General features: G+C 41.3%; 1 protein-coding gene across 1 annotated transcript in view; it reads right to left on the bottom strand.

Annotated features, from left to right (window-relative positions):
• Positions 1-864: 864 nt before the first annotated feature.
• The window catches only part of dlgap2a (discs, large (Drosophila) homolog-associated protein 2a), a 52,988-nt gene continuing 38,377 nt past the window's right edge, over positions 865-15,475 (bottom strand). The window contains exons 6-11 of the mRNA XM_061082869.1: positions 13,890-14,275; positions 6,977-7,065; positions 6,424-6,863; positions 6,193-6,284; positions 1,820-1,993; positions 865-1,071 (exon numbers count right to left, since the gene is read on the bottom strand). Coding sequence (XP_060938852.1) covers positions 865-1,071; positions 1,820-1,993; positions 6,193-6,284; positions 6,424-6,863; positions 6,977-7,065; positions 13,890-14,275 — 1,388 coding nt within the window. The remainder of the gene's footprint in view (positions 1,072-1,819; positions 1,994-6,192; positions 6,285-6,423; positions 6,864-6,976; positions 7,066-13,889; positions 14,276-15,475) is intronic.

The following is a 15,475-nucleotide window of genomic DNA, read 5'->3' as shown; positions in this document are numbered from 1 at the left end:
TGCAGGTGTTGGCACGAGACTTGCATGTTTTCTGCTTCAAGCAAATGTCCGTATTTAAAAGTTGGCATGACAGGAGCATGAGATATATTAGGAGAGCAGATTGAAATGTGCATGTTAATGAGCTGATGGATGTCGTTCTTCCACCAGTCCAGACCATGAAACAATGTTTGAGAACAACCAGATAGGGTAGAAAGCTGCATTTTTCAACACTGACCAGTTCAGAGCTTATAAGGGCTGCCTGAATAACCTTGAATGGGTGATCAGTCCCACATGCACATAGTTGAGGTATTTCAAGCATTGGCACTTTTCAAAGTTTAGAACTTACAACAATTCTGTGATATTTATCCTGTAATTAACATTTACTCCAAAAAAAGTACAGAGAAACAACTGCCACCATCTAACTTTTCATCATCTAAAAATACTGAAGGTTTACTGACTTTGACCGTTTTCGAACAACTTGAAATAAATAGAATTTCTCTCATTTACTCATTTGAGCTCAAAGGCCTGGTTGCTGGTAGGTTTTCAAAGCTGCACTTTTTGAATGGCACTTTGCAAATGCTGAAAAACTACAGATGTACCCATCCAGGAGGTTGGATGAGAGAGAGCGCTTGTAGGCTGGGCATCGAGATCACCAGCAAACCACGGAGAAACACAACCGTGTCAGACATTTATTCCTGCTAACACACACTCTGGCAATGGGAGAGGAGGATCGGCTCATCCTACAGATCTATGGCGATGGATATTGAGGATGGCTACAGATGGATAAAGGAAGAGTAGAGAGAATAGCAGTCTAGAAAAAGGCTAGTTTTAAAGTTGTTTAAACGTGTGGAGCAGGGAGACATGTTGACCCCTGACCCTATCCTCTCAAAGTCTGGTCTGAGCCTCAGGAATATAGATCTCGATGCTGTCCGCTCGCTCCGAGGCCGAGTCCTGCCGAAAGGAGGCCGCCCGCTTGGCCGCCATGAGCCGCCGCCGGGCCTCCTGTCGGTGCCTGTCTGGGAGGTCCAAGGATTTCTCCCTTGTCACCAAACTCCTCTGTCGAACTGTCTTCTTTGGTAGTGGAGCTGGGGGCTTTAAGAAGAAGAATAGATAATAACTTTGTGGTGGTTGTACACTTTTTCCTAAGACACTGTATGCAAATCATTGTTATTTTTTAAATCCTTCCAGGGGGCTTATAATATTTCTTTTGGGAAAATCTAATCTTGAGTAAGAGAAAAGCCCAAATTATAATCAATATAGATACAAAAATAAAAATAGACAATATACAAAGATATTTGCAAAATAAAATGTAAAAAGACAAAATAATTATTGATCAAATCAAAGGTCATTAAATTGCACATTAGATGTGTATTTGAAAGAGTAGATCTCCAAAGAAGGAATATATAAAATATTCTAGAGTGAGACACATGTTAAAAGACCTTCTCCGGCTCCAAATTTATCAACCCTTCATGCATAAATAAAAAAATAAATGTAATTAATTTTGTTTCAAGCTTCTTGACTAGTTGCTTGATATGAATAATAATAATAATAATAATAATAATAATAATAATAATAATAACAACAATAATAATTATCGTAATTTAAAAATACTGACTATTTCCTCCATTTATCAGTAAATAACAATTATTGTTAAATATTGTTAAACAATTATTATTGTTAAATAATAACAATAATAAATAACATTGAATAAATTCAGTCTCTACTTTGGTCACTATCACTGTGTACAACACACATGCAGCTGACAGAGCAGTAACACTTTGAGGCAGGAGCTACATCCATACTGAAATGTGTTTGAAAGTTGACTGGGTTCAGGGCTCACCGTGCCGGGGAGGCTCCTCCCCTTCTTCTCCGGGCTGTCGCCGGGCCTCCAGTTGTTGTTCTTGATGAGCTGCAGCTGGTCAAACTTCATGGTGACATCGTCGACGGAGAGCTGCAGCAGGTCCCAGAAGCCGGCCAGGTCCTGAGAGGTGGGCCGCGGCATGGCACTGGGGTCCTGCAAGAGATACGGGTGAGAGGAGTTACGGTACAAAAATATGGTGCCGGTGTCTGTGGTGACAATAATGGTTCAGTGTCTGTAGTCCAAAAATCAAAACACAATCAGCAATGGTACACACATAGAAATTAGAAACACATACTCATAGAGTATATGGATTAAGTCAGTAGTGCACTTATCCTTAGATCCACTAGAGGTCCTTATCAGACTCATCAAAATAGGCATGGATACACAAGGTTGGAGGCTTTTGCTTGAAATGAAGGGTAACAACAATATTTTCTCAGATGAGTTCAGAAGTAATAAACTGCTTTTGTCAGTTTGGTCCTGTTCATCACTCGACTGCTGAAATGAAATGAACATCAGAATGAAGAGCACCCCTTTCCATTTGGTTGATTGTTTGTTTGTTTGTTTGGAAGCAGTATGACACAAAAACAACTGGACGGATTTCCATGGAACTTGATGTGGGATGAGGTCAGAGAGGAACAGATGGAGTCTTTCACTTTCATTGCAAGATTCAACATTTCGACTGTTTTCCCAGGGAATATTTTATGGATCTTGATGAAAAATTCAAGCACATTTAGGAAATTGGTGCTACTTGATTGAATATAAGGGGCCATGGTGGAAGTATGCGCTCTACAGGAGGGCCATTTCAGTTCAGGTAACAGGTCTAATTCCACCTTTTGTCTTTACTTTCTGATTTTCTTCCATTAATTCAGTCAATTCTTTTTCCATTGTTTAAAAACCCAAACCAAATAGGGGCAATCAGACGTTAAGCAGAGACAACCCCAAAGACAAGACAATACACAAACACCTAGCATCATCTGGTTCATTGATATAAAGATATTGCTATTAATGTAATTAGAAAAACACCCAGTAGCTTTAGGGCCTGAAACAAAAACAGGAATTTCTGTTTATCCAGAAATCAAAGTCTGTGGTTTACATTTTGCTCTGCGCTGCACACATTAATATCTCAACATCAAATATCACAGCTGTAAAATCTGTAATTAGTTTAATGTGTGCAGTTGTATAATGGGGCTTTGTTCCCTCATTCTCAGTTGATTTACAAAGAGACACTGTGGCTGGTAAGGAGCTATGATACAACTCTGATGTGAATCACACAGATTCTGTAACAATGGTTATAATACCAATGTCACAACTTTACGTTCTGTATGAACGATGGACAATTGAGTACATGAGGTTTTTCACTGTTACTAAGAAACAGAGCAGTAATCACACGGTGTATAATTAAGCTGTCCAAGTGTTCCACTCGACTCAGTGCTCCAGTCTCTCTGATTTATTTGTCTCAAGTCAGGAGAATTGGTGTCTGTCATGTTCGACGTGTGTGATGAGCGTGACGACTCTGTAACCCCAGACCTACATCACACTCTAAACCCTGTGCTGTTAAGACTTGGTGGCTGGGCTAGGGTGCTGCAGTCGGATGGTTCGACAGATTGACAGCATGGTGGTAATGCCACTAAAATCTAGTCAATTCACCTTTAAAGATTCAGTGTGTAAGAAAAAGGTGAAAGGGATCTATTGGCAGAAATTAAATATAAAATAATCCTAGTAATGTTTTCACTAGTGTGTTTCATCTAAATTGTACAAATTGTTGTTTTCTTTATCCTAGAATGAGCCTTTTATATTTAAATACTTTATATTCACATCGAGAGCAGGTCCTCTCTATGGAGGCCGCAATGGTTTTTACAGTAGCCCAGGCTGGACAAACTAAACCCCTTTTGAGTTTTAATGACAACTGAAGGTTACCACAGATTGTCTCTCATGTTTGGAAGGGGAGGGTGAGGTGAGCGGTAATCAGCGTCAACATGTATCTTCACCACTAGATGTCACTAAATTCTACACACTGAACCTTTAAGTCCGATTGACAACTGGTCAAAATGTGAAGAAATTCTTGAGGGCAGAACACATGTTTTGTGAATTCCAACCATGACCTTGAACTTTGACCACCTAAAGATAATCAGTTAATCTGTGAGTCCATTTTTCCTGAGGTCTTAAGGTAACATTCATTAATGGTGATGTTCAATTTCATGAGACACAAAAGGTGATGTGTGAGGTTAACTTTTGAGCTTTGATAACCCAAATTCTAATCAGGTCATCCTGTGTGAGTCCAAGTGAATGTTTGTGCCAGATGTGATGAAATTCCTTTTAGGTGTTTCTGATATTTCAAGTTCTCAAGCACATGAGGTCTGTGACCTTGACCTTTGACTGCCAAAATATAATCACTTCATCTTTGAGTCCAACTGAACATTTATACAAAATCTTAAGTAATTTGAACAAACTGCCTGTGGCCACTGGCTGTTGTCTGCATGGAGGCTTAAAAACCACTAGATTTTAAATAGACTCATGATAATATCCATCATTTAAGGGAAAATAAGGGAAAATTAGAACACATTTCTGTTCCCTGTAATTACCGTAGCACTGCCTCCGCACTTATTCAGTTTTATTCTGACCCCCGAACTCATGATGTTCTGCAAACAGTTCTCAGAAGTCATAACGCTCTGAACATCCAGAGGTGACGGATTCAGGAGGAGTCTGTAAGTTTTAAGCTGCGGCTGTTGACAGTGTTGTGTGCTTTTAATCCTGGAGCTCCACACAGACTCTGTTTTTAAAGCAGCGTTGAAGTCAAACTTTATTTAAAGTCGATCCAAGAGGTCGATGGGTGATGAAACACAGTTAAACATGTTTTAAAGCTGCCGGTTTGAGAACTTTAATTTCACAAATTTGTTCTTCATGTGTTTGTTATGTGGGGAAATATTGCAGCTGTTTGGAATGAAAAAGCTGTTTTAGTGAACTAGCAGAGGGCTTGACTCAGTTTAAAAGGCTCCTTCACTACATCTAATCCCTGCGCCATTTCAACTCCCCCTGAATGAGCAGTTTCTGATGCGAAAACGGCATCACTATACCTCATGACTCCGCACCGACCTAATGTGAAATATTGGGCATTTGGCTGGGATCAATAAAACCAGTTGGTGAATAGTGCAATAAAAATGTGAGGCAGAGCATCCCACACCCTGTATGTGTTTCTTAGAGCAGCTGCCGTCTGGATATTTAGGTCTATTTAAAATCGCTTTTTCTCTCATCTCCTCCCCCCACAACACACACACACACACACACACACACACACGCACACACGCGCACACACACACACACACACATCCGCGCTCACGTAATGTTCATTTTCAAAACAACGTTCAGGTCACCTATAAATGTCCGAGATATCGATTCTCAGTAGTGCAGCTTTCCACAATCAATGATATATTCAGGGGGTTTTGATTCGGTTTGTTAAAGCATAACATTTGTATTGAAGGCTGGAGAACAAAGGTAAAAAGTTGATTTTCATAACACGTGCATATCTTTTATCTTGACATTTTTCCTCACATTGCAAACAATAAAAACAAATATCTCTTCTCATCACTTAAAATTCAGATGTGATGTTCTCTGAGAAAGTCAAATGGAGTAGCTTTATTTAAACTTTTCTACTTATTCCTCGACATTAGTTTTGCATTGATAGATAAATAGATGAGAGATAAATTCACGTATAACCTCAAATATCTTTAAACTTTTTCCTTGGATGCCTCGCTATTTGTCTGGTAACCAAGGTAACCAAGCCTTTACCGACTATTCCGATAATAATAATTCTATCATGTTTTATTTAATTCCATTTCACTCTTTTCTCATCCATAACATTGTGCTCTAATTCTGTTTGATCTTTAATTGGCTTTTAATTATTCCTCTTGTTTGCTTTCAATTCTTCGATAACCTGTAGATGACCTTGTAACTGTGCTTGGAAAGGCGCTTTATAAATTGAGTTTTTTTGATGTATGATTATGAAGGTGATGATTATTATTGTTATAGTTATTATTATTATTGAAAGATAAACATGACTTACTGACCCTTGTTTTCAGTATGTGTAATGCAGATGTGCCAGGACACACATTTTTTTCTTCATCTCTTTTGCTGTTATTGATATATTTGATTAGCGATAAATATATATAAAAGATCTGATTGTGTCTGGGGTATAAAAAAATTAAACAAACACAGTCTCTGTAATCAGGTGAGACAGCTGACTGGGTATTTGAGTCTGAAATAATGCTGTCAATTGTAAGATACTTCAAGGAGGTTGTTGGAGACAAATCGGTTCAGACAGAATATTCTCACACACTCTGTGGTTGGGTTCTCACCAGGTTTTGCTGACACAGCCAATAGAACTGCTGGAATTTCTGAGACATGAGCAGCTGAGCGCTTCCCACTGCACTTCGGATCTTCCCTAGGACTGAAAGACACACACAGCATGTCAAATATTGTACAACACACACACACACACACACACACACACACACACACACACACACACACACACACACACACCCACAAGCGCACAAATATGTGAAGTTTTATAGCAGACAACTCACTGTCCTCTGACAGGTCGTTCTCTTCAGCCTCGGCCTCCATCTCTTTACACCAGCCCTCTATCCTCTTGGTCTCCGTGTGAAGCAGTTGCATGAACCAGCTCCCGTCCCTCCGCAGGGAGGGGGACGCCCTGCCCGACTCCACTGACGAGACTGCGCTCTCCCGCTGGGAGGGGGGCTCCAGCTGCCATGTGGCCTCGCTGGTCGTCTCCCTGGGGCTGGGGGGTTCACTGGGGGTACGGTAGTCCTCGCGGTAGCTGAAGAGTCCCTGGGTGCGTACGGTTCGCACCGCCCCGTACTGCGTGGGGGTGCTGGGCTCCGAGTGGCGCTGGAAGCCCCCGCCGAACTGCAGGCCTTTGTCCTCCATGGTGGGGAAGCACTCCAGCTCCATGTCAGCCTGCACAGCTGCAGTCACACTGTTGGAGCGCTTGAACCTGCCCTGTCTGTAAAGGGATGCAGTTCACACACACAGGCCAAGATGACAGATAATGGCAGCGGCAGTTGGGTAAACAACAAACATTCTGCTTCTCTAATAAGGTTTAAATTATTATCTCACCCTTTCTTATCATCTTCTACCTGGATCCCAACAGAGTGGTACTCCGGTGAGCTTTTGCTTTCCGATTCGGAGTCGGTGGCTGCTTCCACCTAATATGAAGAAATGATACAAAGCAACAGTGCTTCTCATTATGTGAGCTACCATTCCCTGGTGTTACTGGGTTTATTGGTTTGGGACTGGACAGAGCACCTTAACTGAACAGAGGCTGTCAGAAAGTACAAACACTGCATGATTTATGGAGGCTGCAAAGGCAACAAGATGGAAGAGGTTTCCTGCAGAGGATTTCCACAGTATAATTAATATCAAATTGATGGAGGAGGAGCTGTATGCTACACTGCACAGTATATAAAGTCTAAAAAAAACAGATTTTTTCTCATTGATCTGTTTATGCTACAGTGCAATTATAATTTCTCTATAATTCAGGTCAATGGTTTTTTGACAAAAAATAAAAGAAGCAAAAATTAGGGTAAGAATATTTTGGCTGTTGATACAGTTTTCATTGTTGAAGATGTACCTTAGGCCCCCAGGATATATGTTGTACTAATCAGTATTTAAATATGACTTATGGATCAGATAAATATGTGTTTTTTTTACAATAATAAATTCACACAATTATCACCTGTCCCTGCAGCTCTTGTTTGCTTTGTGGAACTTTGTACCATCTCTCAGCTCATAGCCCAATACTTTACTGTTTTTGTTTATGGTACGGATGTTTATGATTGTCAATTTGGTGCAGATCCAAACACAACTCAACCATTGTTTCTGAATGCAGAATTGTTTACCTCTGGCAAGATGTCCCTTTTGTTTTGTGTGTTAGTTTGAATGCACGTAGCATTTTAGTTCAGTCAGACAACTCCCGTTTACAAATGTTTATTGCAGCAGGAGAACATGTTAGTGTTTCTGACTAAATCCTTACTCCGGATATGATAACATAGATATGATCGGAATGATGAGCAAATAAACAAAGGTCAAGCGTTGCTCCATTATTGTAACTTTTTCCAAAATCACGTTAGAGCAAATTTGACATGACACGCAATTTGTTATAATGTAAACGACTCCAGACGGACTGATGAGTGTATATTTTGAAATCCAACAGGTCACGGACATGGACTTGGTTGAGTTAAACCTGGATGACTGAGGATCTCCACAGACATATTGCCAATGTTGTGTGTGCGTCTTGCACTTCTGCCTCCAAGTGGCTAAAAAGAGAATGCAACAGAAAAATGATCTGACCCTCTCTGGCCCTCGAGGCCGGAGCTCCTGACCCAGCAGCCCCCGACTCACAGACTGTTAATCGCTGCCCGCTCCGCTCAAAATTTCCTGCTGCTTACTGTCACAATCTTTGCTGTCTTAAGCCTCTCTTTTTGTCATTTTAATCTTTCCCTATTCAGTTCCCAGTGAGCCTTTTATCAATTTGACTATATCACAAACACTTTGCAAATCAAAAATTTGATCGGGCTGATATGCTCGCTGGTAGGACGCAATGTGCACTTTCTTTTATTTTAAAAGTAGCTCTTGCTGAAAACACTTCTTATATATATATTGTGATTTTGTAATAGCATGAGTTTTAATAAAAATAAACCAGTGTTTTTCTGTCATACAGGGAGAGTTATGCCTGTTTCACCAGAATGAATACAGGCCACATCCAGAAAAGTCAGCATGAGGCCTTTAGAGCGGCTGACATTCATACATCTTCAGCTCAATGTGTTTTTATGACTAAGAGAGTGAGTCAAAGGCACCACTTCAAATAGGACATGTTTCTGTTACAGAGAAATGTCAACTCTATCTTCAGTTTGGAGTGGTCAGTGCTAAAGCTGGGGGAGTGACTTTTTTGTGGGGGAGCCATTTTGTATTCTGTCAGGACGCTGGAGGGAAGCTGTTAGCGGCGAGGAAATGAGTGCGGAGCCGCTCGGCGAGGCGTCCTCCATTACTTTGTGTTAGAGGCAGAGCGAAGAGTCCACAACATGAGAATAGAATGGGTTTCATGTCTGTGATGGATGGATCATGGAAGACAAAATATCCAGGAGGCTGGGAGATTTATGTCCAATAGGTTTACCCATCCTGTAGATGCGGTGGTGTACGTACCCTGGGACACACTGGCATGCAGGCACACACTCTCTCAGACACACACACACACACACACACACACACACACACACACACACACACACACACACACACACTCACATACATATATATATATATATATATATATACATGCAACATCAGTAATCACAGTCACAACATAAGCACAGGTGTGGAAACAGCGAGCATCAGCAGAAACCCGAACAGAGCCACTGAGCTTTTTGTCTCAAACTAACAACTAAACACCACCTATAGTGACTTTTTTCAGCCAGTGACTGCGTTTGAGGTTAAAAGCTTTGACTTGTTTTTCACATAACCTCATTATGGCTCCAATTAAATCTATTTTAGTATAATAAATCAATCAGCGCCTCGGAAAACAGACAAGTCGCTGCCTTAACGTTGATTTAATGCTCTCCAAGGATTAATGAAGAGGAGACATGTTCAGGGAGAAAAGATCAAAAGGCGTTTAAAGATAAAAAACTGCAGATCAATACAGAGGCAGGTTAATTCAAGTTAATTATACAGTCCTTCCTGTAGCAGGTGAAGCAGACTGACTGATATGATGAGGTCAACCGAATCTGCAGTGAAGATAAATCAATACTTGATAAGTCCCTATAGGGTCGCTTGCTGCAGCACATTATTGCCATCCAATCTAGTGAAATGGCAACCAAACAAAGTCAGACAGAGCTGCTCCTGCATGGAAACAGAGGGGTACTATTATTATTTGATCTATAATATTTTCAGTTTTTTGCTATCTTCTTCTCATCTCTTCTGGTATTTAATTATTTTATCTATCTTTATTTACCAGCCTTTGGTTTCCTCATTTCAGATTTATGAGATTCACAAAGGTTTCCTCCGTTCCTGTTCGTATTGCTTTATTCTGTGCATGGATGGGGTTGGAGATTGGAGTTATTGCTAATATTCTGTAAAGCATTTAATGCCATATTATTTGTGCGAATAAACAAACAACGGCCTGTCTAACAGACCCCTCCATCTGCATAGTGGTGAATAGATAATGAGTGAATTTTCATTTTTGGGTGAACTATCCCTTTAATTCCCAGAGAAAGTACTGAGGTCATGACCTCAGTTTCATCAAAGGTTTTGACCAACTTTGTGGTGTGGAAAATTAAACCAACAGTCAAAGCATTGCTGGACTGACATTGAGGAGTTGAACTGAATCTTGCCTGGGACCCAGTTATTTATCAAAAGCTTCCTGATTAATTGTGTTGTATCCATGTGGTTTTGATGTGGCAGTCCTGGAATCAACAATGAACAGTCATCAGTGTTGTCAGGTGGCAGCATCAGCCTTGGATGACTGACGCTGAGCATCATTAACAGGAAACAGAACCTGAAGGTACTGTGTGTGTGAGTGAGGGACTGAAGAGACGGAGTCATCTGCTCATTGAGGGATTGGTGATACAAGTAAGACAAATGAATGAAAACACGATGAGCTGGAGATTTGAATGTTTACACGAGGCAGCAAAGGAATGTAACCTGGTAACTGTGAAACCTGCTTTTACATTCAGTTGATATAAAAATGGATCACGTTTCCACTACAATCACACAACCTCTGCACTGGGGTTTTACTGTTTTTTTGTGCAAACACTCCACTGTTTAGCATAGAGAGGGAGGCTTATTCAAACATATTTACTTTACCTCAGTTGCACTTTTAATTTAAGTATTGTTGATTATTTTCAAGTTGATAATTCTAATTATTTTTGGGAAGACCTGAGTTTGAGATGTGCCAAACAAATCTATTCTGAAGACAAGCAAAGCAAGTGATGGCTCAACAAACAAGTCATTTTTACAGTCTGGGATCGATGGCTGGACAAGCTGTAAAAATATCAACCTGCTCAGAGTTTGAATCTAGCAGCAGTGCACGTTGAAATATCATTTGACATATATATATATATATATAAGGTGTGAAAATATCTCCAGGCCCAGTGATGTCCCCTTTAGAGTTTGACTTTTACACATTTCAGTTGAATCCTGTAATTTATTTCTCATCAGTAAAAGTATAAGAATCCGTCAGCAGTGTTGAAGTTTGTAATGTGTCTTGGCCATATGCACAGGTGTTAGAAATTTACTTATATTTGACCTGGAGTTCAGCAGAGATGTAGTTGTGTTTATTTAAATTTCTCTCAATCCTTCGCCCTAATTAGGGAAATAATTTGTCCCAGGCTGGGCGGCACAGCAGGAAGGTTGTTGGTTTAATCCTCATGGCTGGAAAGGGTCTTTCTGTGTAAACTTTGCATTAACTCCCTGTGTGAAATTTTTCCAGATACTCCGGATTCCTCCCACGGTCCAAACACTGCAGTTTAGGTTAATTGTTGACTTTAAATTGCCCGTAGGTGTGAATGCATGTTTTTTGTCTCTATACTTCAGCCCTGTGTTACGCTGGCAACCTATCTATGTTGTTCTCTGCCTCTCACGCAATTGGCTAAAGCCCCACCATGAATCTCAAAGGATAAGACATATTAATGGATGGATGAAGTTTCCCAGGTTCCACAAGGATGAAGGAATCTGGAATCTATTTCAAAGAACAAAAAGTAACAAGTTGATTAAAAACGAGTGCAGAAAATGAGAGTACATAATTTTAATAGTCGACAAGAACTAATCGGTTGGATGCTATTTTTAATTACTAACATTTACACGTAATAGAGTAATTTAAGGTCTTGGGGTGAAACGTGCTACTGGACCCTCCCTAAATTTGTATGTGATACAAGGCAGCGAGTATAACGGGATTAATCGACTTTCTTGGAGATCATTTATTTGCTGGCCGAATCCTCAATGCCAGCGTCTGACAGTCAGCGGCTTTGGTGTAATTTGGGTGTTAGACCAATTCCCCGGCCATCAGCCAACTTTCTCAACATCGGCTGGAAAAAGAAAACCCCCGCAGCAATTACCCTTTAAGGTGTGCTTGATTTATTCTACAAGAACAGTACAGTACCCAGCAACACTCCCAGGATGAGATTAATGGAGTGGTCGGCTTTTTTTCTCCCTTCAAATATCTGAAAGGTTCTCGAGTTCACCTTTGCACCTGTCGGAGAAAATTGGACAGTCAGCAAAGAAGTGACTGGGCGTGAGAATGTATAGATTTATGTGTGGGAAAGAAAAGAAAAATTGGGTGAGTGTGGAGGAGTGGAAATGAAGAGGAGACAGAGAATGACTTTTAAAGTCTCAAATTCAGAAGGTAACTTTGACCTTCTGCTTTGATAACATACTATAAATGGCCCCAAGGTGATGATGTGAGCTGCCACAGACTCCACTCTCTCTGTTCTGCGACCTTTAGACTATGACATGAGATCAACAACACTGGAGACTCATATTATATCAAAGAATAAGTAAGACAAACCCAAGGTAAGATCACGTAGAGTGGGAGGTGGAGAGAGACACGAAGAAGCGATGGGAAGAAGAAGAGAGAAGGAGAGAGAGGGAGCGGGAATGAGACTGGATAGGAGGAGAGACAGGAGGAGTGAGTGGAGGAGGAGTGAATGAACCGTGGTGTGAACTATCATTCACTACAACCTGCTCCCGCACGAGTTGAATCTTAAATGATGGATCGCAGTGATATGAGTCATTCCTGCTATTTTTAGCGGCTGAAACAAGAGGACAGTCTCTGAGGTGAATGTATGTGTGTGTGTAAGCATCACATCATTACATAACCACACGCTGCTACAAATACGCCTGCAGAGTTTTAGAGCCGCTAAAACGCTGACGTTTGAAAATTCGGAGGCTGTATTTTAGTCTGGACGGGTCGAAACAGGAAAAAGTTGGAAAGTATGACGTAGACACAACCGCTTGCTGATTGGGTCTTTTTGTCACAACGTAGCTTTCGCAGATTTGTCAGGCTTCTATAGAAGCCTGACAAATCATCAACATCAACCCTTCCCGGGTGAAATCCACCTGCATCAACCAGAGCTACCAGTTTATAAAGCAGCATGGATAATCAATTACAAGCCTCGCTGACCCTGTTGTCTTTGCTAACTGTTGTACAGTTGCATTTTACAATGTTCAACAGCTCACATATGTAGGAGACAAACTATCTGCATCTTGCTTGACAGGCATGCCTTCCTGTGTACAGGGTGGTGAAGTCTGCTCAACACGTCACCAGGTTGGCGCCATCATCCATGGAGGACCTCTTCACCGAGCGGTGTAGGAAGAAGACCAACCACATCATCAAAGACCCCTTTCACCCCAGCCATAAACATTTTTGCCTGCTGCCGTCTGGCCGACAGTACCGCAGCATCCGGGCCCGCACCACCAGGCTCACAGACAGTTTCCTCCCCCAGGCCATAAGACTTTTTTAACTCCTCCAATCTGTCATAATTCCACCATCTCTGCACCTTAGCATATTTGCACTATTCCACACACTTGCACTATTGTTTTCTTTTTTTTCTTCAGGCGTATATATATATATATATATATATATATATATATATATATATATATATATATTTAGATATGTATATGTTATTTCTATTTACATTTTTATATTCTATTTCATCTTATTTTATTTTTTTTGTCTGTTTGTAATATTCTGAGAATTGCCACAAGAGAGCCTGTGACCCAAGCATTTCATTGCAAGCGGCTGCTTAATGTAATCGTTGTGCATATGAAAATAAACTCTTGAAACTTGAAGCTTGATCGGGCACCCATATGTGCGTGTGTGTGCCCAGTGTGCGTGAGTAGTCACCTAATATGCATTTTCAGGTGTGTTAATACGCTGTTAATAGTAAAACTCATATAGAGCCAAAAAGCTCACGTGGACAGAGATCTTTTAACGAAAACGAAGTAGTGAGGAAGTAGCCTCAGTGCCGTGACTGACCTGTATCCCTATAGACGATCGAGGTGTCTTCAGGTACTCCTCGGCCTTGGACACCAGGACGGCCTTGTCGCAGGTGAGCACCGAGCTGTGGCTGTCTGTGGACGGGTGTCTCTTTCCCGCCATGACCCCGGCTGCCTCCATGGCTATGGTCACGGCTTTAGCGCTGTCCAGGCTGTCGGTGGAGTTGTAGAGTCCCCGACCCGGACCAAACCCCAGGCTGAGACCGTCGGGGGCCCACATCCCACCGTGAGGGTGCCTCCCATCGTGGTACGCGTCCTGGGTGGACTCGGTGCTGCTCTGGGCTGTGATGGAGATGAGGGGTTTGGAGGTGGTGCGCGGGGGGACCGGAGGGGGGGTCTTCTTGTAGTTGGGTGTGTAGGTGATGGCTGGAAAAAGTGGAAAGACACTCTGAGTGATGACAACGTATTTTTACCATTAAAGACAGCGATACTCTTGCATTTTTGAAATGTCAAAAAGTAAGAAAAACAAACGTTTTTCATTTGTTAAATTTCTCTCTCCACCACCTGATAACTGTTATTAAACACATGCTTTAAGAAATGAACCTATTCTGCTGTCAATCAGATTGTTTCATGCCTGATTTCGCTTTAAAAGTAATTTCCCTTCACCATGATACAAACAGTTGTGTGTCTACAAGCCCCCTTGTCAGCACAATACGCCGAAATATTCCACATCTGATAATATGCAGCACAGAAATCAATAGTTGTTATAAAAAAAGACGACTGGGATAAAAATTACCCTATCACTCCATATTACTGCTTAATGAATGCACCATCATCACTTAATGACCTCATTAGCATGTGGTGAGCTGATATAAGTTCATTTAATGATATAATATGAAGCTTAAAAGCCATTTGTTTTTATGTATAAGCATTAATTTATGGCACATTATACAAGGTGAGTTCAACATTTAAAATTCTCTTTTGTTCCCGAACATGCTGTTGATCTGCGCTTGAGGGCGTGAGTACTTTGTGTTTGAGAGGTGTGTTTTGAATCTTTATGAGTCCGCTGCTAAAAAAAACCCCCTTTCCTCCTCTCTTGTTCTGTCAGTGCTCGGATAAGGGCAATAAGGACAGATAAATAATGGAATAAAGTCGATAAAAAAAGAGAGAACATCAGAGCATTTGTGACACGAGACTCTCATCAGATGTGGACGATAGGGGAAAAAACCCCGAGAAGTAATCAACAGTGCTCGTGCCGCCCGAGCACGGCTGACAACTCCCATCTTCTTATTCTGTCCATTTAGTGGCAGAACGAGAGGAGATTACTCTCTTTCAAGTGCAAATGAGAATATGGAGATATTCCACAAAGAGGTGGATTGAGGAACGGGTCACGAACGCCTTCTAGGCTTTGACAGGTCTTTATTTTCAGAGCGAGCCTTTGAGAGGAAAGCTCGCTCGGCGTAGTTACGGGCCAAAACATCTGAGGCGCAAGCTGTGTTTCACATGTTGCGATCAAAGCTGAAAGCGTGCCAGGTTCCTCTGAGCCAACAAGAGAGGGGGGGGGGGGGGGGGGGACGGACGGACGAGGAAAAATAGTGAGTCACGCTCTAGGTTAAGTTATGGGTT

The sequence above is a fragment of the Limanda limanda genome, chromosome 12 (assembly GCF_963576545.1).
Source record: "Limanda limanda chromosome 12, fLimLim1.1, whole genome shotgun sequence".
NCBI classification, from domain to species: Eukaryota; Metazoa; Chordata; class Actinopteri; order Pleuronectiformes; family Pleuronectidae; genus Limanda; species Limanda limanda.
Note: the sequence above shows the minus strand (reverse complement) of the source record. Positions and strands in the feature narration are given on the sequence as shown.